General features: G+C 32.8%; 1 protein-coding gene across 50 annotated transcripts in view; it reads left to right on the top strand.

Moving 5' to 3' along the window:
- Nucleotides 1–18,739, top strand: part of LOC126742793 (uncharacterized) — a 255,085-nt gene that overhangs the window by 154,950 nt on the left and 81,396 nt on the right. For 33 of the 50 annotated variants that reach the window (XM_050449953.1, XM_050449852.1, XM_050449861.1 and 30 more), the window contains 38 exons: nt 3,752–3,790; nt 3,854–3,919; nt 3,977–4,015; nt 4,075–4,140; nt 4,197–4,229; nt 4,283–4,348; nt 4,397–4,435; nt 4,494–4,550; nt 4,606–4,638; nt 4,692–4,757; nt 4,816–4,854; nt 4,909–4,974; nt 5,031–5,063; nt 5,117–5,182; nt 5,231–5,269; nt 5,328–5,384; nt 5,440–5,472; nt 5,525–5,590; nt 5,649–5,687; nt 5,746–5,811; nt 5,868–5,900; nt 5,953–6,018; nt 6,067–6,105; nt 6,164–6,220; nt 6,276–6,308; nt 6,361–6,426; nt 6,485–6,523; nt 6,577–6,642; nt 6,699–6,731; nt 6,784–6,849; nt 6,898–6,936; nt 6,995–7,051; nt 7,107–7,139; nt 7,195–7,260; nt 8,315–8,353; nt 8,412–8,468; nt 8,528–8,560; nt 8,620–8,685. In XM_050449953.1, the coding sequence (XP_050305910.1) occupies nt 3,752–3,790; nt 3,854–3,919; nt 3,977–4,015; nt 4,075–4,140; nt 4,197–4,229; nt 4,283–4,348; nt 4,397–4,435; nt 4,494–4,550; nt 4,606–4,638; nt 4,692–4,757; nt 4,816–4,854; nt 4,909–4,974; nt 5,031–5,063; nt 5,117–5,182; nt 5,231–5,269; nt 5,328–5,384; nt 5,440–5,472; nt 5,525–5,590; nt 5,649–5,687; nt 5,746–5,811; nt 5,868–5,900; nt 5,953–6,018; nt 6,067–6,105; nt 6,164–6,220; nt 6,276–6,308; nt 6,361–6,426; nt 6,485–6,523; nt 6,577–6,642; nt 6,699–6,731; nt 6,784–6,849; nt 6,898–6,936; nt 6,995–7,051; nt 7,107–7,139; nt 7,195–7,260; nt 8,315–8,353; nt 8,412–8,468; nt 8,528–8,560; nt 8,620–8,685 (1,896 nt within the window). The remainder of the gene's footprint in view (nt 1–3,751; nt 3,791–3,853; nt 3,920–3,976; nt 4,016–4,074; nt 4,141–4,196; nt 4,230–4,282; nt 4,349–4,396; nt 4,436–4,493; nt 4,551–4,605; nt 4,639–4,691; nt 4,758–4,815; nt 4,855–4,908; nt 4,975–5,030; nt 5,064–5,116; nt 5,183–5,230; nt 5,270–5,327; nt 5,385–5,439; nt 5,473–5,524; nt 5,591–5,648; nt 5,688–5,745; nt 5,812–5,867; nt 5,901–5,952; nt 6,019–6,066; nt 6,106–6,163; nt 6,221–6,275; nt 6,309–6,360; nt 6,427–6,484; nt 6,524–6,576; nt 6,643–6,698; nt 6,732–6,783; nt 6,850–6,897; nt 6,937–6,994; nt 7,052–7,106; nt 7,140–7,194; nt 7,261–8,314; nt 8,354–8,411; nt 8,469–8,527; nt 8,561–8,619; nt 8,686–18,739) is intronic. The other 17 variants (XM_050449882.1, XM_050449646.1, XM_050449638.1 and 14 more) reach the window with 17 other exon arrangements.

Raw genomic sequence — 18,739 nt, 5'->3', positions numbered from 1 at the left:
TTGGCATGTTTTACACAAGGTATATTCACATTGTCAATTTTAAGACTTAGGCGCTCCTGGGCAACTTTTTTTGACACTTCATTACCAAAATAATAAAATTTGATTTGGCAGGATTAATTTTTAAATTATGATCAGCGGAGGTTTGACAAACTCTCTGAAGGTCAAGGTTTATATTCTCGTTAGCAATGTCGACTTCACGTATAATAAACAGAATAGTAGAGCTAAGTATCATCAGCGTAAAGATGGTAATTGCAAAACTGAAGACTGTCAACCAAATTACAAGTAAAAAATGTATAAAGGAGAGGACCCAATATGCTTCCTTGTGGTACCCCAGCAATAACTTGAAGACAGTCAGAAAGCCTGTCCCGATACATAACCTGCTGTGATCTATTTGCAAGGTATGATCTAATAAGCCGTGCAGATGACATACTGAAACCAATGTAATGCAAAATTGCTATGAGAATATGATAATTTACCATATCAAAAGCCTTACTATAGGATTAAGGCACTTGTTTTTTCGTCATCAACCGACTTAATCAGATCATCTGTAACAGCTGCCATTGCGGAGGAGCAGCCACATCCTGGGCGAAAACCAGATTGCTTTGAAGGAATGATATCAAACTCACCAATAAATGCTCTCACTTGACCTTCAAGTACCTTTTCGAAGATCTTCGACAGGGCCGGAAGAATGCTTATAGAACGCAAATGATTAAATTCAGTTGGTTCATTAACTTTAGGTAAGGGAATTACATATGCATGCTTCCAACGGTGTGGAAAATAGCCAATTTCAATGCAGACATTAATAATATGCGTGATGTAAGGAATAATACGAGGGCAACAAAGGTGAATTAGGTGGGCATTTATTTGATCAGACCCAAAAGCTTTGCTTTTAATGTCATATATAATTTTAGTGACTTCTGCCTCTACTACCAGTTCAAAAGATAATATATTTGTTATACCTTCCTTAATGTGAGTACTATAAAAGTGAATTAGATCATTATTTAACGGATGAGTAACCTGTGTTGGATTAGCAAAAAACGAATTTATATTGTTTAGGTTTTCAGTTAAATGTTTAGGAATTCTATTATTATTCTTTGATCCTGTTAAATTAAGTTTCTGCAGCTATGCCCATTTTTCCTTCACAGTTGAAATCAAAAATTTATCCCTCAAATAAGCCCTCTTCTCAGCTCTTATAGCCCATGTTGTATAATTTCTCAATTCTTTGTAATAAGAAAAATGTGCTGGTAATTTTGATTTTTTATAACGTCTTAAGGCAGTGTTACGTAGGTTCTGTAGGAGTTTATTATTTTCAGTTATCCATGGCGCATAATTTTGTTTATTGCTAGTTTTAAAGGTTTTTATGGGAGCATGAATATCAAAAAGGTTTAAAATAAGAGAATTCAGATATTCTAACTTATCATCCACGTTTGGCATATATAAAATTTCATCCCAAGGACATATAGACAAATCACGACTAAAATCATTTAAATTAATATTCTTTAAAGGTCTATACTTAATAGTTCTCGACTCACATGCTTCTTTTGGAGTATTTATTTCTAAATAGGTGGCAAAATGATCAGCAATCTGAACTGTACTAACGCCAGAAGATTTAACAATTTTTGAATTACAAAAAATAAGATCAATTAGAGATGCAGAGCAGTTAGTAATTCTAGTAGGTTCGTTTATAACTTGCGTTAATTCAAACACTTCTGCAATATTTTCCAGCTTTTTTGTATTATTAGAAGCCTGAAGCAAATTAATATTAAAGTCTCTAAAACATATAATATTTTCGTATTGAGAATAGAGGTTCGACATGCTGTTTTCAAAAAAGTCTAAGAAATCACCAATGTTACCATTTGGAGGTCTGTATATTATTCCAAGTAGATACACTATGTCAGAATACCTAACTTCAACCCACATAAATTCAACAAACACGAAATCGCCGGAATTCAGAATTTTATATTTTATGCGTTCTCCAACATAGAGAGCAACGCCACCACCCCTACGATTATCCGTTCGATTATGTGAGATACAAGTAAACTTGTCAATACCTATGATATTTTTATCAAAATTTTGTGCAAGCCACGTTTCAGTCAAACCAACTATATGAAATTCCGTGTTTTGAATAAAATCTTTAAAATCAGTAAAATTTGCCACTAGGGATCGAATATTTAAATGACAAATATTAAATGCCATTGATTAAAATAAGTCATTAATAGTAAAATAAACAAAAATGAATTGACGTATAACAAACTGTGTTTAAAATAAAACTACTTACACAAAAATACTAATAAAATAATTTAGGACTACCTATCTAAGCCTTTCCTTGACAAGACGTAGAGTTTGTTCTTCCGGACTGCCTAGTATTTCTTGAAACTACCGTCACGGAAGATGATAATGTTTTACTCAAATGTTTTTCAGGTCCCCTGTTCCTTTCTTTGTGCCTCTCGTTTACTACCTCTTTCGAATTTAACTTCTTTCTAGAGGTTTGTTGAGGTATTATCTTCGGTGATGCTACGTCACTTACAGAAATTGTAGAATAGGTTTTCGTCTGTCTTTCAGGTGTTGCAGGAGCACTGTTGTTAGGAAATAACTGTTTTTTATTTATAAAGAAGTCAGTGAACGTTCCCCGGTAGCTTCTTTCAGTTGAATTATACTAAAAGTGTTTTCGTTCACTAGTAATTTATTTTTCAATATTTTTGCCTCGAAGTTTGGCTATTTTGAAATATTTATAGAGGATTTTTTGATCTTGCTGCTGCTCAACTGTAAGATCGTTAGATATAGTAACACCGGTACTCTTTGGTTTGCTAAGGTTTTGAAAAATTTGTTTATTAAATCTAAGGAATCTTACAATTACAGGACAGGTTCGTCCCTCAGTTATGGTTCCAATTCTGTATATATTATCTATATCTTGTGAGCTGATGTTCACAAGTAAGACCTTTTTAAATGTTTCCAAAACAAGCTTTTCCAATGAGCTCCCTGCCTTCTCCTTAAGTCCAAATATTACAATCTGATTTATCTTTCCTGCTTCTTCACAACGTCTCAACCTTGCCTTGCAATTCAAATTTTCACTCTCCAACTCAGCAATTTAACCTTCCAACTCCTGTAGTCCTACACAGTATTCCCCTCTTTATCCCATGAGTATCGGCCTTAATGTCAGTATTTTGTTGTTTTACTTCTAACAATAAATCAAAAATTTGCTGATTGCTAACATCCTTGCGTAAATGAGATAATATTCCGGCCAAGCCGTGATATAGTAGGCCTTTCTGCAACTGTTATCAACGACCTTGCTGTATTAGTAAAGGACACGCTCCGGGACTTTTGAATAATGGTGCGAGCAAAATTTGTTTTATTGCAATTTACGTACATAAGAAGTATCCAACACTTACAGTTTTTGGCACAAAATGATCCAAGAACACTAGGAACACTTGTTACTTAAAAAAATTGTTATTAATTAAACTAAAAACAACGAAATATTATCATTTATCACAGAGCGAATATATAACAATGTTTATTATTTGAAACATACTGATAAACAACAAATACATTAAAGGTACAAAGGGATTAAATCTTGAATTTCCTAGAGTCCCTTCAATTGCCTAAAAAAATTGTTGGAAGACGTTAAATGTAACCACAGATTTAACAAGACAAATCGTAAATTTGTCTCGTTAAATCTGTGATGTAACCCATCATTTTCAGTCACCCTGTATAGTCACATTAATTCTTTCACTCATTAATTTTTTTTTAATAGACTAGGCGATCCAGGTTATGCCCCCCCAACATTACTAAGGTACAGTAAAATAATTTTGACATCACTAGCGGAATATAAAAGTAATATTTTTCTTAATAATAGATCGGGAGATCCTGGATATGACGAGTTTAATGACAAATACGGAGCCCCAGGAAGTAAAGGATTAAGGTGAACTCCTTATGATAAATGAAAGTGTATTTTTTAAAATGACCGTTTATTTTATAGACCAGGAGATGGGGGCTATGGTACGCCACTGGTGCTAAGGTTTGTCCAGATGATATAATAAAATTTATTTTAATTTTAATTTTGTTTTTAATTTATAGACCGGAAGATCCAGGTTATGATGAGTTTAGGCGGAAATATGGATCTCCAGCAACACGGGCGGTCAAGTTTGTAAAATTATTTTATATGATGAGCGTAATAATTGAACAATATTTTTTTATAGACCGGGCGATCTAGATACCCCAATAGTCCTAAGGTAAGCCCACATAAGAAACTATACCGGAACAATTTTAAAATGTTAATTTACAGACCAGGAGACCCTGGATATAATGAATTTAATGATAAATATGGACCACCCGGGAGTCGAGGATTAAGGTAAACTTTAGAATCTTTAATTTAGTATTTAATGAAATTTTTTTATAGGCCAGGAGATCGGGGCTACGGGGCCCCCTTGGTGCTAAGGTTAGTTATGAAATTTCAAAAATAATTACCGAATAATTTAATTTTAATTAATTATTAGACCAGGAGATCCCGGCTATGACGAGTATTTACCAAAATATGGCGCTCCCGGAAAGAGGTTTGTCCTAAAAAAAAAATTTAAATTTGAAATTAATTTTTAATTTAAATAATAGGCCAGGCGAGCTAGGCCCACCAATTGTGCTTAGGTAAGTCTATGGAATAGATTATATCGGAAAATTTAAAGGAAAAAAAAATATAGACCGGGAGATCCTGCGTATGACGAGTTTAATGACAAATACGGAGCTCCAGCAAGTAAAGGATTAAGGTGAACCTCACGATAAAATCAAATGTAGTATTTTTAAAATTGACCATTTATTTTATAGACCAGGAGATGGGGGCTATGGGACGCCACTGGTGCTAAGGTTTGTCCAGATAATATAATTTATTTTAATTTTAATTTCGTTTTTAATTTATAGACCGGAAGATCCAGGTTATGATGAGTTTAGGCGGAAATATGGATCTCCAGCAACACGGGCGGTCAAGTTTGTAAAATTATTTTATATGATGAGCGTAATAATTGAACAATATTTTTTTATAGACCGGGTGACCTAGATGCCCCAATAGTCCTAAGGTAAGCCCACATAAGAAACTATACCGGAACAATTTTAAAATGTTAATTTACAGACCAGGAGACCCTGGATATAATGAATTTAATGATAAATATGGACCACCCGGGAGTCGAGGATTAAGGTAAACTTTAGAATCTTTAATTTAGTATTTAATGAAATTTTTTTATAGGCCAGGAGATCGGGGCTACGGGGCCCCCTTGGTCCTAAGGTTAGTTATAGAATTTCAAAACTAATTAACGAATAATTTTATTTTAATTAATTATTAGACCAGGAGATCCCGGCTATGACGAGTATTTACGGAAATATGGCGCACCTGGAAAGAGGTTTGTCCTAAAAAAAAAACTTTAATTTGAAATTAATTTTTAATTTAATTAATAGGCCAGGCGATCTAGGCCCACCGATAGTGCTTAGGTAAGTCTATGGAATAGATTATATCGGAAAATTTAAAGGAAAAAAATTATAGACCGGGAGATCCTGCGTATGACGAGTTTAACGACAAATACGGCGCCCCAGGAAGTAAAGGATTAAGGTGAACCTCACGATAAAATCAAGTGTAGTATTATTTAAAATGACCGTTTTTTTTATAGACCAGGAGATGGGGGCTATGGTACACCACTGGTGTTAAGGTTCGTCCAGATAATATAATATAATTTATTTCAATATAATTTTGTTTTAAATTTATAGACCGGAAGATCCAGGTTATGATGAGTTTAGGCGGAAATATGGATCTCCAGCAACACGGGCGGTCAAGTTTGTAAAATTATTTTATATGATGAGCGTAATAATTGAACAATATTTTTTTATAGACCGGGCGATCTAGATACCCCAGTTGTCCTAAGGTAAGTCCACGTAAGAAACTACAATAGAACAATTAAAAATTTAAATTTACAGACCAGGAGACCCTGGATATGATGAATTTAACGATAAATATGGACCACCCGGGAGTCGAGGATTAAGGTAAACTTTAGAATGTTTAATTAAGTATTTAATGAAAATTTTTTATAGGCCAGGAGATCGGGGCTACGGGGCCCCCTTGGTGCTAAGGTTAGTTATGCAATTTCAAAATTAATTAACGAATAATTTTATTTTAATTAATTATTAGACCAGGAGATCCCGGCTATGACGAGTATTTACCGAAATATGGCGCTCCCGGAAAAAGGTTTGTCCTAAAAAAAAAACTGAAATTTTAAATTAATTTTTAATTTAATTAATAGACCAGGCGATCCAGGCCCACCGATAGTGCTTAGGTAAGTCTATGGAATAGATTATATCAAAAAATTTAAAGGAAAAAAATTATAGACCGAGAGATCCTGCATATGACGAGTTTAATGACAAATACGGCGCCCCAGGAAGTAAAGGATTAAGGTGAACCTCACGATAAAGTCAAGTGTAGTATTTTTTAAAATGACCGTTTATTTTATAGACCAGGAGATGGGGGCTATGGTACACCACTGGTGCTAAGGTTTGTCCAGATAATATAATAAAATTTATTTTAATTTTGTTTTTAATTTATAGACCGGATGATCCAGGTTATGATGAGTTTAGGCGGAAATATGGATCTCCAGCAACACGGGCAGCCAAGTTTGTAAAATTATTTTATACAATGAGCGTAATAATTGAAAAATTTTTTTTTATAGACCAGGCGATCTAGGTACCCCAATAGTCCTAAGGTAAGTCCACGTAAGAAACTACAATAGAACAATTAAAAATTTAAATTTACAGACCAGGAGACCCTGGATATGATGAATTTAACGATAAATATGGACCACCCGGGAGTCGAGGATTAAGGTAAACTTTCGAATGTTTAATTAAGTATTTAATGAAAATTTTTTATAGGCCAGGAGATCGGGGCTACGGAGCCCCCTTGGTCCTAAGGTTAGTTATAGAATTTCAAAACTAATTAACGAATAATTTTATTTTAATTAATTATTAGACCAGGAGATCCCGGCTATGACGATTATTTACGGAAATATGGTGCTCCTGTAACAAGGTTTGTGCTAAAATAGATTCTTTAATTTTACACTAATTCTTAATTTAATTGTTAGGCCAGGGGACTTAGGCCCACCAATAGTGCTTAGGTAAGTCCATGTAATAAATTACGCCAGAAAAATGTTTAAAACGTTTATTTTATAGACCGAGAGACCCTGGTTATGACGAGTTTGTCAATAAATATGGACCACCCGGGAGTCGAGGATTAAGGTGAACTCTATTAATTATTTTAATATTCATTTATTTGATTTGAACGACCATGACTTACTTTGTTAATGCATCGGTTTTTCTGAGCTTTCTGTCTCTTTTTTTAAATTCTATTTGTCAGTTGGACAACCGTGTATTTGAATTGGTAATATTTATTTCTTTTGCTAAAACCATAATATCTAGAGTTCTATAATATGGTTTTTTGGTTCGTGTTTAGATGTAGTTAAAGTCCAGTTCAGAGATCTATTAGAATCTTTGATGTGTCGCAGATGCGGCGCTAAATAGTCCGTGCACCAATGTCGTATTTATTGTCGCATGATATACATGTTTAAATGGCAAAATTTTGTATAATTTATTTATGGAATCATTTTAAATATACGTAGTCAAATTTTACGAATTAAATGTATAAATTTAGAAAAAAAAATTTAAGACATTTATTTATTTAATGGAATAATTAAATGTAGCTTAGAATATTAGTTTATGACTCTTTCCACATAAAATTTTGCGATTTAAACATGCATGCCATGTGACAATCAAGCAACACCGGCAGACGGACTATTCGCGGCACATTAAAGATTCTAATAGATCCCTGACCTGGACTTTACTAAGAATCGCTTGTAGATTGTGCATAATAATTATTATCGCTTCATATTTGTCTATGGAGTTAAAAATTAAGCAGCTAAAATGATTTACCATTTTAAATTTAGTAAAACAGCACTTTGTGATATTTTTGATCAAACTACTGCCTTCTAATATCCACACATATCTAAAAGAAAATCGGTATTTTGTACGGCCATTCATAAGAGTATGCTAAAATGTCCAGATTACCTCACCATGCCTCAACATTACACAGCATTATTTCAGACATTTTAATTTTAATTCTGTTATATTGTGTAATTCCTTAGATCATAATTTTCATAATAATTATAGCTTGACATGCCTTAGATCTGAACTTAGAGTGCATTTACTTGGTGTTCAAAATTCTTATTGTGAAAAGCTTTTTTCAAGTGTAATTTTTAAACGATTATGAGTGTTAATTAATTAAATTTCTTTACAGGCCAGGAGATCGGAGCTACGGGGCACCATTGACGCTAAGGTTAATTATATAAGCTGAACATTAATTAACAAATAATCTAATTTTAATTAAATAATAGACCAGAAGATCCCGGCTATGACGACTATTTACGGAAATATGGCGCTCCTGGACCAAGGTTTGTCATATAATAAAAACTTTAAATTATTTAACATAAATTATTAATGTGATCAACAGGCCAGGCGACTTAGGTCCACCAATAATGCTTAGGTAAGACCGCGTAATAGATTAAGCCAAAAAAAAAAATGTTTAAAACGATTATTTTATAGACCGGCGGACCCTGGTTATGACGAGTTTGTCAATAAATATGGACCACCCGGGAGTCGAGGATTAAGGTGAACTCTTTTAATTACTTAATTACTTGACTTACTTTATTCAAAGCTAATGTATCGGTTTTTCTGGGTGCTGTATCTTCTTTTTTACAAGTTTTTTGTCACTTAGATAGCAGTGTATTCGAATTGGTAATAATTAGTTGTTTTTTTAAAACAATAATATCTAGAGTTCTGAAATATCGTTTTTTTGTTCGTGTTTAGATCTAGTTACTAAGATTCGCTTGCAGACTCTATTAAATAACTGTTGTCGCTTCACATTTGTTTCTTAGAGGTATGACTTGTTTTAGCCAAACCCTTGTTTATTATTTTCTAATAGCCCCACGTTGAAAAAAATTGATACAGTAAAACTCCTCTAATTCGAACTTCTTTATCTCGAAATATTCCCTAATTCGAGTATTTTATACTACCAAAAAAGGTATCATCAAGTTTATATGATATTTTATCTCTATAAGTCGAATTTTTCTATCTCGAATTAACGTTTAACGCATTGCCGATGGCTAACTCGAATTTTGCGGGGAAGTACGGACATTTTTCTAGGAAAAAATCTGTTGAAATTTTCCTGTAATAACTGACCATGAAATTATTGGAGTACAAAATTGCAGTGATTCTTTCAGGCATAATAAGCTGTATACTTCGAAAAGAACTATAAATCGTGAGACTATTAACCAAATAAATGAGGAACTGGTGGGCGCGAATTGAATTACACCTCGACAGATGTAAATATTGTATATAATGATTTTATAAGCATAATCCAAACAGCTTTAGATAAGTTTGCGCCTGAAAACAGATATTCTGTAAAAAAATATCCATGGATTAATGCGGCGGTTCAAGAGGTTCAACGGGAAAGAAACTTGGCTTATAGAAGATTTTGCTTTACAAAAACCGATTGTGACTGGAAAAGCTATCAAAAACTCAGAAACAAAGTAACCTCGGTAATGCGTACTGAAAAAACCAAATATTATGATAATAAAATTGATCAATGTAAAGGTGATAGTCGCAATATGTGGAGGACCTTAAAAGGTTTACTGGGAAATAACAAACAATCTGTTGATTATATGGATGTTGATTTTGGGACATATACAGGTAGTATAGAGGAAAACTTTAATCAATTTTATTCAGATAGCTTACAAGATATTGCTGCAAGTATTGAAACAATAGAATGGACTTGTAATACAACTAATTCTCCGAATATACAAATTTCACATTTTAAAAATGTCAATCTGTCACAATTGAAAGACAGTTTTTGGATTAAAAAATAAAAAAACTAGTGATAATGTGCTTAGTGTGAAATTGGTAAAAGAGTTATTTAGTGTCATTGGATACCCTTTATTGCATTTAGTTAATTCATGCCTATCAACTAGCATAATTCCAAGTGATTTAAAAACTAGTGTAATGATTCCAATACCAAAGGTAACCACTCCAAAGATTCCTGCAGATTTTCGACCAATAAATTTATTGCCTGTCATTGATAAAATTATAGAGACAATTGTATGCCAGCAGTTGAGACAATACTTTGAACAACATAAACTGTTATATATTGGACAGTCAGGGTTTAGGAATAATCACTCTTGTGAATCTGCTCTTCAGTATGTGTGTGGGATATGGCGAAAAGACATTAACGAAGACAAATTAGTTATTAGTGTATTTGTGGATCTTCAACGTGCTTTTGAGACATTAGACCGTAATATTCTTCTTGAAAAACTGTTATATTATGGTGTATGTAATAGAGCTTTGGACTGGATTAAAAATTACCTGGATAAGAGGTATAATAGAGTATCTATAGGACAAAAGTTTTCAAATAAAATAGAAAGTATCGTAGGTGTACCACAGGGTAGTGTTCTTGGACCGCTGTTGTTCGTTATATATATAAACGATATCTATACTGTTTTACAAAACTCTTTCGTAAATTTATTTGCAGATGATACAGTAATTTGTGTGTCAGGTAAAAATTACAAGGAAGCTACAAATATTTTAAATTCAGAATTGAATATTTTGTATCAATGGCTTTGTAGAAATAAATTAAAACTAAACGAATCAAAAACAAAGTGTATGCTAATAGGTACCAAAGCAAATTGTAAAAAATTTTTAGATCAAGGTTTAAATATTGAAATTAATAAGTCAAAAATTCAATTTGTCAGTGAAATAAAATATTTAGGAGTACTCTTAGATCAACAATTAAATTTTCATGGTCATGTAAATTATATTTCTAAAAAGATTGCCAAGAAAGTTGGGTTTTTTAGGAGAATTTCTAATTGCTTGTCTCAATGGACTAAAATGTTAGTATACAATACAATTATTTTGCCGCACTTTAATTACTGTTCCTCGTTACTTATATCATGCTCTCAGGAATATATAAATCAGTTACAACTTCAACAAAATAAAGTAATGCGAATTATTCTTAACGGTAATAAATATACACCTATCAATCAGATGCTTCAAATATTAAAATGGCTTCCTGTGAAGCAAAATATTCTTAAGGCAAATTTAATTTTAATTTATAAAATAGAGCATGGATTTATGCCATCATATCTGCAACATTTTTTAGAGAAAAGATCCAACTTTCAACAATATAATATAAGGTCAAGAAATGATTATCATATATCAAGAGTTAGATCAATTTTATTGCAAAAATCATTGTTTTTTGAAGGGTTGCAAGCTTTTAACTCTCTTTCATTAGAAATCAAGAACGCAAGTAATTTAAGGTTATTTAATAAGAATGTTAAAAAACATTTATTTAGAAATAGCGTTATGTGATGTACAGTATATGTATTACTATAGGTTTTACTTATTTTTTATACTACTAAATTTAGCAAATTGAATGTATTAGCCAAGTGCTAAATAAAGAATATTATTATTATTATTATTATTATATTATTATTGTTACATGGATTTGCTATTGCATCATTTTTCTTTTTATTAGTTCAAACGGAAAAAGGCTCTCATCGCGACGTGGCGGTTTTGTGGTTACAGTTTTTTGGTGCGTATGCGAATTAAGACAATTTGTTTTTATTAAAAATAATTATGGCTAAAATAAATTTAAAGTACTTACCATTATGTGAGAAATTGAAATTAATTGCTGAAGTGGAAAAAGGTGAAAAGAAAAAGAAGGATATTGCCGAACAGTTTGGGATACCACCCAATACTCTGTCAACGATCCTAAAAAAACAAGTAGACGCGAAGCGTCTAAGTTTTGGTCCGTGGGGACCAGTAGAAATGTTTAAAATGTTTGTCAGTACTAGAAAAAAATCTCTACAAAAATCCAAGGGGTGCCCTAAACACGCAGTGGGGAAGAGACCTGCCGTATCCTCATAAGGCTCTGAGTTCAAACCTTAGTCTCGGCATGGTGCTCTATCCAACTTTTTCTTTTTTTAGTACTTCGAAAAAATTAACATCTATAGTAAATACAGAGAGAAAAGGGAAGGTCTCATTATCTATTATAATCAGAAATAAATTTCATTGAAATATTACTTACTTATTTCTGGGTATCATGCTTCAGAGAACCATGATGTGTTACAATACGCTCCGCTCTCAAGTAACTCGTATAAATAAATATAACCAATATTCAATGATACCTTCTTATTTTATTATAATCCGCCATCTAGGGTAAATACGCTAAAACAGAGTCCTCAATTAGAAAACACTGTTGTACTGGCGAACGTTATGGCGTATTCACCATAGTATGCAGATAATCGCTGTTTCCAATGTAATTTCATTTACGTTTTTAAATTATGCTCCAAATTTAAAATTTATTTTTTTACCTTAAAGGCCATTCAAAATTAAGTAAAAAAGTTTAATAAATAAATTTTCCATGATTTATACGTGCCACAAGAAAAGGGAAAAAGAGGGTCCCATTTATTATAGGGTATTGGAATAAGACAACCGTGTTTTTATGTCTATTTTTTTTCATTTTTCAAATTTATTTTTGAAAGCTTATAGTAATAAGATATAAAAAGAATTGACATGAGGAGAATAAGGAATAAAAGAAACCAAAAACGAAATGAATCGAAACTATAGAAGCCGAGATATAAGTAAAAATGTGGGAAAAACAAAAGAAAACTGGTTTTTTCCCACCGTACCATTTTTTTTCCTAAAATGATTATTGGCAAATTTTAAAATAAGCCCTAAACTAACAATTTTTAGTAAAAAAGCCCAACAAAAAAATTATTTTTTTTTTGATCGAAAATCGAAAAGGGGTATACCCTCGAAAATTTTCGAAAAAATGGTTTTTATTTTTTTATAAATAAACTATAACTCTGACAACTTTTTGTATTAAATAAAAGTTCTTGGGTATATTAAGAGGTATTCGCCTGTCAAAACGAATTGGTTCTAGCTATTATAGAATCGGAGAAAATTGAAAAAAACTGTAAAACATAAATATCGAATTATCAAGAGCCCTATGAAAAAATGTCAATTTTTTATTTTTTTATCTTGCACTACTTCAGAGTACCTTTAAAAAAGGTGATTACCAATTTGACTCTAAAATGAACAGAAACCCTATTTCTTTGCATTTTTCGATTTTCGAACAAAATCCGGGGTCAAAATGACCATTTTTTCAAATTATGCTCTGAATTCAAAATTTCTTTTTTCTGGTTAAAGACCATTCAAAAACTAGTAAAAAAGCTTTATGACAAATTTTTCCACGATTCATACGAGTGTCACAATCTAAAGAGAAAGATCAGATCCCATAATAAGCAATGTATTAGGATAGGAAAAAGTGGTTTGTTTCTTGTTTTTTTTTTATTTTTAGTTTAAAAGGCAATTATAATAAAATAAAAAAAAAATTAAAGGAAAAAAAACGAATAAAAAAATGTATCAACTTATTGAATTGAAGCTATAAAAGCCGTGATATAAGTAATATAGTAAAATAATACAAAAAATACACTTTTTTTGACACCGCATCAATGTCTTTTTTTTCTAAATTGATAAACTATTAATATAAATTTTTTTACCAATTTAGCAACCCCCACTAAAAGAACCCTAACTAAAATAAAACCATTATTACTATTATTTTTTTCCAGGTATTTATACCTTGTCCTAACCTTTATGCTGCTTTTACTATTATTATAAATAATATTTTCCTTATTTATGCCCTTAACCTTAAAACCCCCCGTATAATTCTATTTATATCCTATTATTATCCTCATAAATGTTCCATAATATCAATACCCTCTGTATATTTCAAATATATATTTATTAATATTTATATTCATTTTATTTATCCTAGTAATTTATCAAGAAACCGCGTAAAATTGTCCCCATAATACAGTACAACTTCGATAATCCGGACACATATCGTTCCAAGCAGCGCCGGAGTAGCGAGGTGTCCGGATAACTGGATTATTATTTCAAAAGTTTTATTTTAATATACTATCCACATACTAGCTTTTTTTAGGTATAAATAAATCATTGTACCCTAATTAAAAAAGAAAATTATGTTTATATTTCAAATTATAACATACATAATAAGTAAACATATACATACACATGTTGTACACGCAGGTACACAAACATATAACTAGAAATAAAAATACATTATGTAGGACAAAACATAAATTACAAATACAAGACAAAAAAGTGCAAGTTTAAATGGCTTTGAAAAAACTATCAATTTTTTTCTGAACTGCCTTAGAGCTTGCTAATTCAGTCGCTTTCTCTTTGACGTTCTTTAAAAGCAATATTTCGTGCATTGGTAAGTAGTTTTCTTCAGCCCACTGAATTCCCAATGTTAATGCTTTCACAGCATCGCTGTGTTTCACTTTAGTGGCAATAATCTCAGTATCTCCATCTAAATCATTGCTCTCTGCATCCTTAGATTTTAGCGCATCACCTATTACCTCCTCTTCAGTCAAATCAACAATGACTTCATTTTTGCCTAAAGCCCATTCAACAATTTCTTCCCGATTCAAACTGTTTTCAGGATCTATCACAAGCAAGGAAGCGGTAATGGTTTTTAAATCTTCCTCGTTTATTTGACAAAGTCGTCTTTGAAGTTCTGAAAGTGGAATGTTTTCTTCATCAGATTCCTCTTCTTCTGCATCAGTTCTTTGGTTCGGCCATAATGCTATCCAACTTTTTTGGATATTTTTTTCAAATATCAACTTCCAAGCAATATCTAGATTAACAAGTGCATCTTTTAAATTAAATTGCTTTAAAACTGTAACTAAATCGTCACCTTCGTGAGCGATAATGTGATTTAGTAGCCTCTTTCTATATGCTACTTTTATGTTTTGGATTAAGTTTTGATCCATTGGCTGTAAAACTGCTGTGCAGTTGGGCGGCAAAAACATGACTCTGAAATCAGGATCGAAATTTATTTCTGTCTCAGGTGGATGAGATGGAGCATTATCTACAAGTAATAATGCTTTATGAGGTCGGTTAACATCCGATAAAAAACGTTTGACGTCTGGTATAAAGCAAGTCTTAAACCATTCGAAGAACAATGTCCTGGTCATCCAACCTTTGCTGGTTGCCTTGTATTTAACAGGTAAAGTAGCATTCTTAAATGCCCTTGGATTTGCGGATTTTCCAAGAACTAAAAGGGGTAACTTATGAGTTCCAGCCGCATTGCAACAGGGCATGAATGTTACGCGATCTTTAGATATTTTTCGCCCTGGTGCTGATTGTTCCTGACTATGAACCCATGTAGTGTCCGGCAAGGCTCTCCAAAAGGCCGCTGATTCATCAGCATTATAAACTTGGTCACGACTTAGCTTCATTTCATTAACCACAGCTAGAAATTTTTCTTGAAAAGGTACTATAGCACTTACATCACTGGAAAGTTTTTCACCACACACTTTAAGAAAGCGTATTCCGTGCCTTTTCTTAAATTTGTCAAGCCAACCTGAACTCGCTAAAAAATCACTCTTCCCAGTTATTCTTTCATAAAATTGTTTAGCTTTCGTTCGTAAGATATCAGAAGAAACAGGTACATGAGCACTACGCTGCTGTAGAAACCACTTATATAAAGCAGCTTCAACTTCGGGATGTTCTCCCTTTCGGATAACCTGCCTTTTACCTGAAAAGATAAAAATATGTTTCATAATAACATTACCTACAATAAAAATTAAATCAGACATACCTGCTCCACTGAATGACTCCGACACAAATCTTCTTATTTTAGTTTTGTTTTTCTTTATATCACTTACAGTTGATTTTGGTACATTAAATTTCTCAGCCACCCTGCGTATGCTTCCCACCTTATCAAGAAAATCTAATATTTTACATTTCTCCGCAAGAGTAACTGTGTTATGCGGTCGTTTATTTGGCGCCATTTTTTTTTTAATAACACATTGACACACGACGCACGGTAACTAAACGATAACTGACCGCCAAAGGCGCCAAACCCATTAGGTTGCTAACAATATTGGTTTTGACAAGTTTAAAAAGGAAAAATCCGTTTATAATCGATTCGTATTGAAAACATTCCTTTATCCGGACTACAGAGGTAAAATATCCCGACACCTAGGAACGCCGGATTACTGGAGTGTCCGAATCAGCGAGTGTCCGAACTAGAGAAGTTGTACTGTACTAATAATTCATTAATAAAATAACTCATGACGTCACGAGACGAACACGACGCGTTTATAATAATTGTTGTCAGACATCCTCCATCCTTATCTCAAACGACATGTGCGACTCGATAGTGACCATAGATAAAGAATATATATTGGATAGTGACGTCGTCCGTATGCTTTTACATTGGATGCTGGACCGCCAACTTTATTGTACCATGAGCTGGCTCTCTGTGTCTCCAGGGTATGACTGGTTGATTGGAACGGCTTTTTTTTGGGGGTTTATCTTAAATAACAGCGTGTTGCGGAAAAACGGTAACATTTAAAGAAAAACGGTATTTAGTGAATGATAGCCAGATAGTGTCCGGTGATTTCAGAAAAAAAATGGTTGTCGTAGGTATCATAGGTATGCCGGTATTAAGCGTCAAAGTTATAAAAATGTGTAGAGTAAAAACTACTCTACGTATAAGGTTGTAGACTATGTCGAAAAATAGGATTTAAAAAGTTCTTAAAATGCTGAAAGTTTGAAATTTCTAGGTGCTGTCAATAAAGAGTTATTAAGAAAAGTAGAAAAAAACGGTCAAAAAAAGGCTCAAAAGGGGTTTATATTTGTTAACACAGCTCACCCTGTATAATACGTAGCGTCATGAATAATACCTCTATTTAATCCTAAAGGATTAAGCTTTCAAACGGTGTTAACAAAAAAAATTAAAAAATTGTTTTAGAAGTAGAAAAAAATTTATTTCTCGAAAAAATTCACTTTTTCTTTTTTGAAAAAAAAAATTTTAAGTTTGAGCTCGTTTATCTCGGAAGGAGTTTCTTTTGGAAAAAAATAGTTTTAATAAAAAAGGAAGCTACATTTACGTAGAAAAGGGCTGTTTTGTTCGCATTATCGGGAACATTATTGTTTAGGCCCTACAACCGTTTAAGTCCGCGAGGTACCGCGCAAAAAGTTCAAAATTCATCCACAGAAAAATCCGACTTCTAAGGGGTTTATCTTAAAAAGCGCCCTTTGGGAGTTGCTTTGCATAAAGGCCTTTGACGTCAATGAGTTTCAGAAAATTCGGCAAGTTGCTGCACCGACTGTTTTCGCGAAAAAAGCAGTTTTTTGCCACGCCCGCTTCTTCGTGGCGGCGTGGCCAAAAAAAATTTACGTCATCACGTAGCTTTAACCTTCCCACATAAAACGGTGAAAACCAGAAAAAAAAAATTCGCCATAGAAGCAAAGTTATCAACGTTTATGTGACGCGAGTCCTAAATCTGTCAATTCTTCACGAGCACATATAAGAGCTTCGCTCTTAACAAGGATAGACTTTTAGAAAAAAAAGATGATTACGCTTCAAACTGTAAGAGGAGAAGGCTTACACCTTGTGTGAATGAAGATATTGATGAAGCAATGCTTAAGTGGGTTACTACGGCACGAAATAAAAATCTCCCTCTATCTGGAACTCTTATAAGAGAAAAAGCTAAGGAGTTTGCAACTGCTTTAGGGCGGGACGATTTTGCAGCTAGCATAGGATGGTTAGATAAGTTTAAAACTAGGCATAACATCGTTCAAATGTCTTTATGTGGTGAAAGTGCTTCTGCAGATTTGGCGTCTTGTGAAGAATGGCAAAAGAATGTATTGCCCACTCTGATCGGTCAATATGATAAGGATCATATTTTTAATGCTGATGAAACAGGAGTTTTCTTTAAATGTTTACCCAACAAAACATTAGCATTTAAAGGACAAAAACAGCAAGGAACGAATTACAGTTATGGTTAGATGTAATATGAGTGGGACTGAAAAGCTTAGGTTGCTAATCATTGGTAAGTCAAAGAATCCACGTTGTTTTAAGGGCATTAAATCATTTGCAGTGGACTATGAGTTTAATAAAAAAGCATGGATGACAAATGAGATTTATGAAAAATGGCTATTAAAGCTTGATAAGAAATTTGCAGCCCAAAGAAGAAAAGTTTTACTATTCGTTGATAATTATCCTGCACATCCCAAGTCTGTTGAATCTAAGTTAAAAAATATTAAACTTGAATATTTTCCGCCTAACCTTACGTCAATCTTACAACCCATGGATCAAGGAATTATAAAAAATTTGAAGCAACATTATAGGAAGCGGATTGTTATGAAAGTTTTAGCCCATATGGAAGTGGCAACTCCTACAACTGTGACGTTATTTGACGCAATTCAAGATCTTAATAAAACGTGGACTCTGGACGTAAAAGAACAAACCATTGCTAATTGCTTTAAAAAAGCAGGATTTGTTAAAGATAAAGTTCAACAAGATGCTGATAACTGGGACGAGGATGACCTTGTTCCATTATCTGAATTAAAAACCCTGTGGACCTCATACAGAAGGGCTATAAACATGAGTGATGTTTCATTTGAAGACTATGTGACGATTGATGATAATGTACAAACAACAGGTTTTCCAACTGATGAAGAGATCCTAGAAAGCGTAATAGAAAATCTTGTTCCAAATAAAAAAGGTAGGCTAGTCTAGATTATGCCTTTTTAAATTGTAAGAATTGTTTTGTATTGTTTCAGACCC

Source organism: Anthonomus grandis, chromosome 1 (genome assembly GCF_022605725.1).
Source record: "Anthonomus grandis grandis chromosome 1, icAntGran1.3, whole genome shotgun sequence".
Lineage (NCBI taxonomy): Eukaryota > Metazoa > Arthropoda > Insecta > Coleoptera > Curculionidae > Anthonomus > Anthonomus grandis.
Note: the sequence above shows the minus strand (reverse complement) of the source record. Positions and strands in the feature narration are given on the sequence as shown.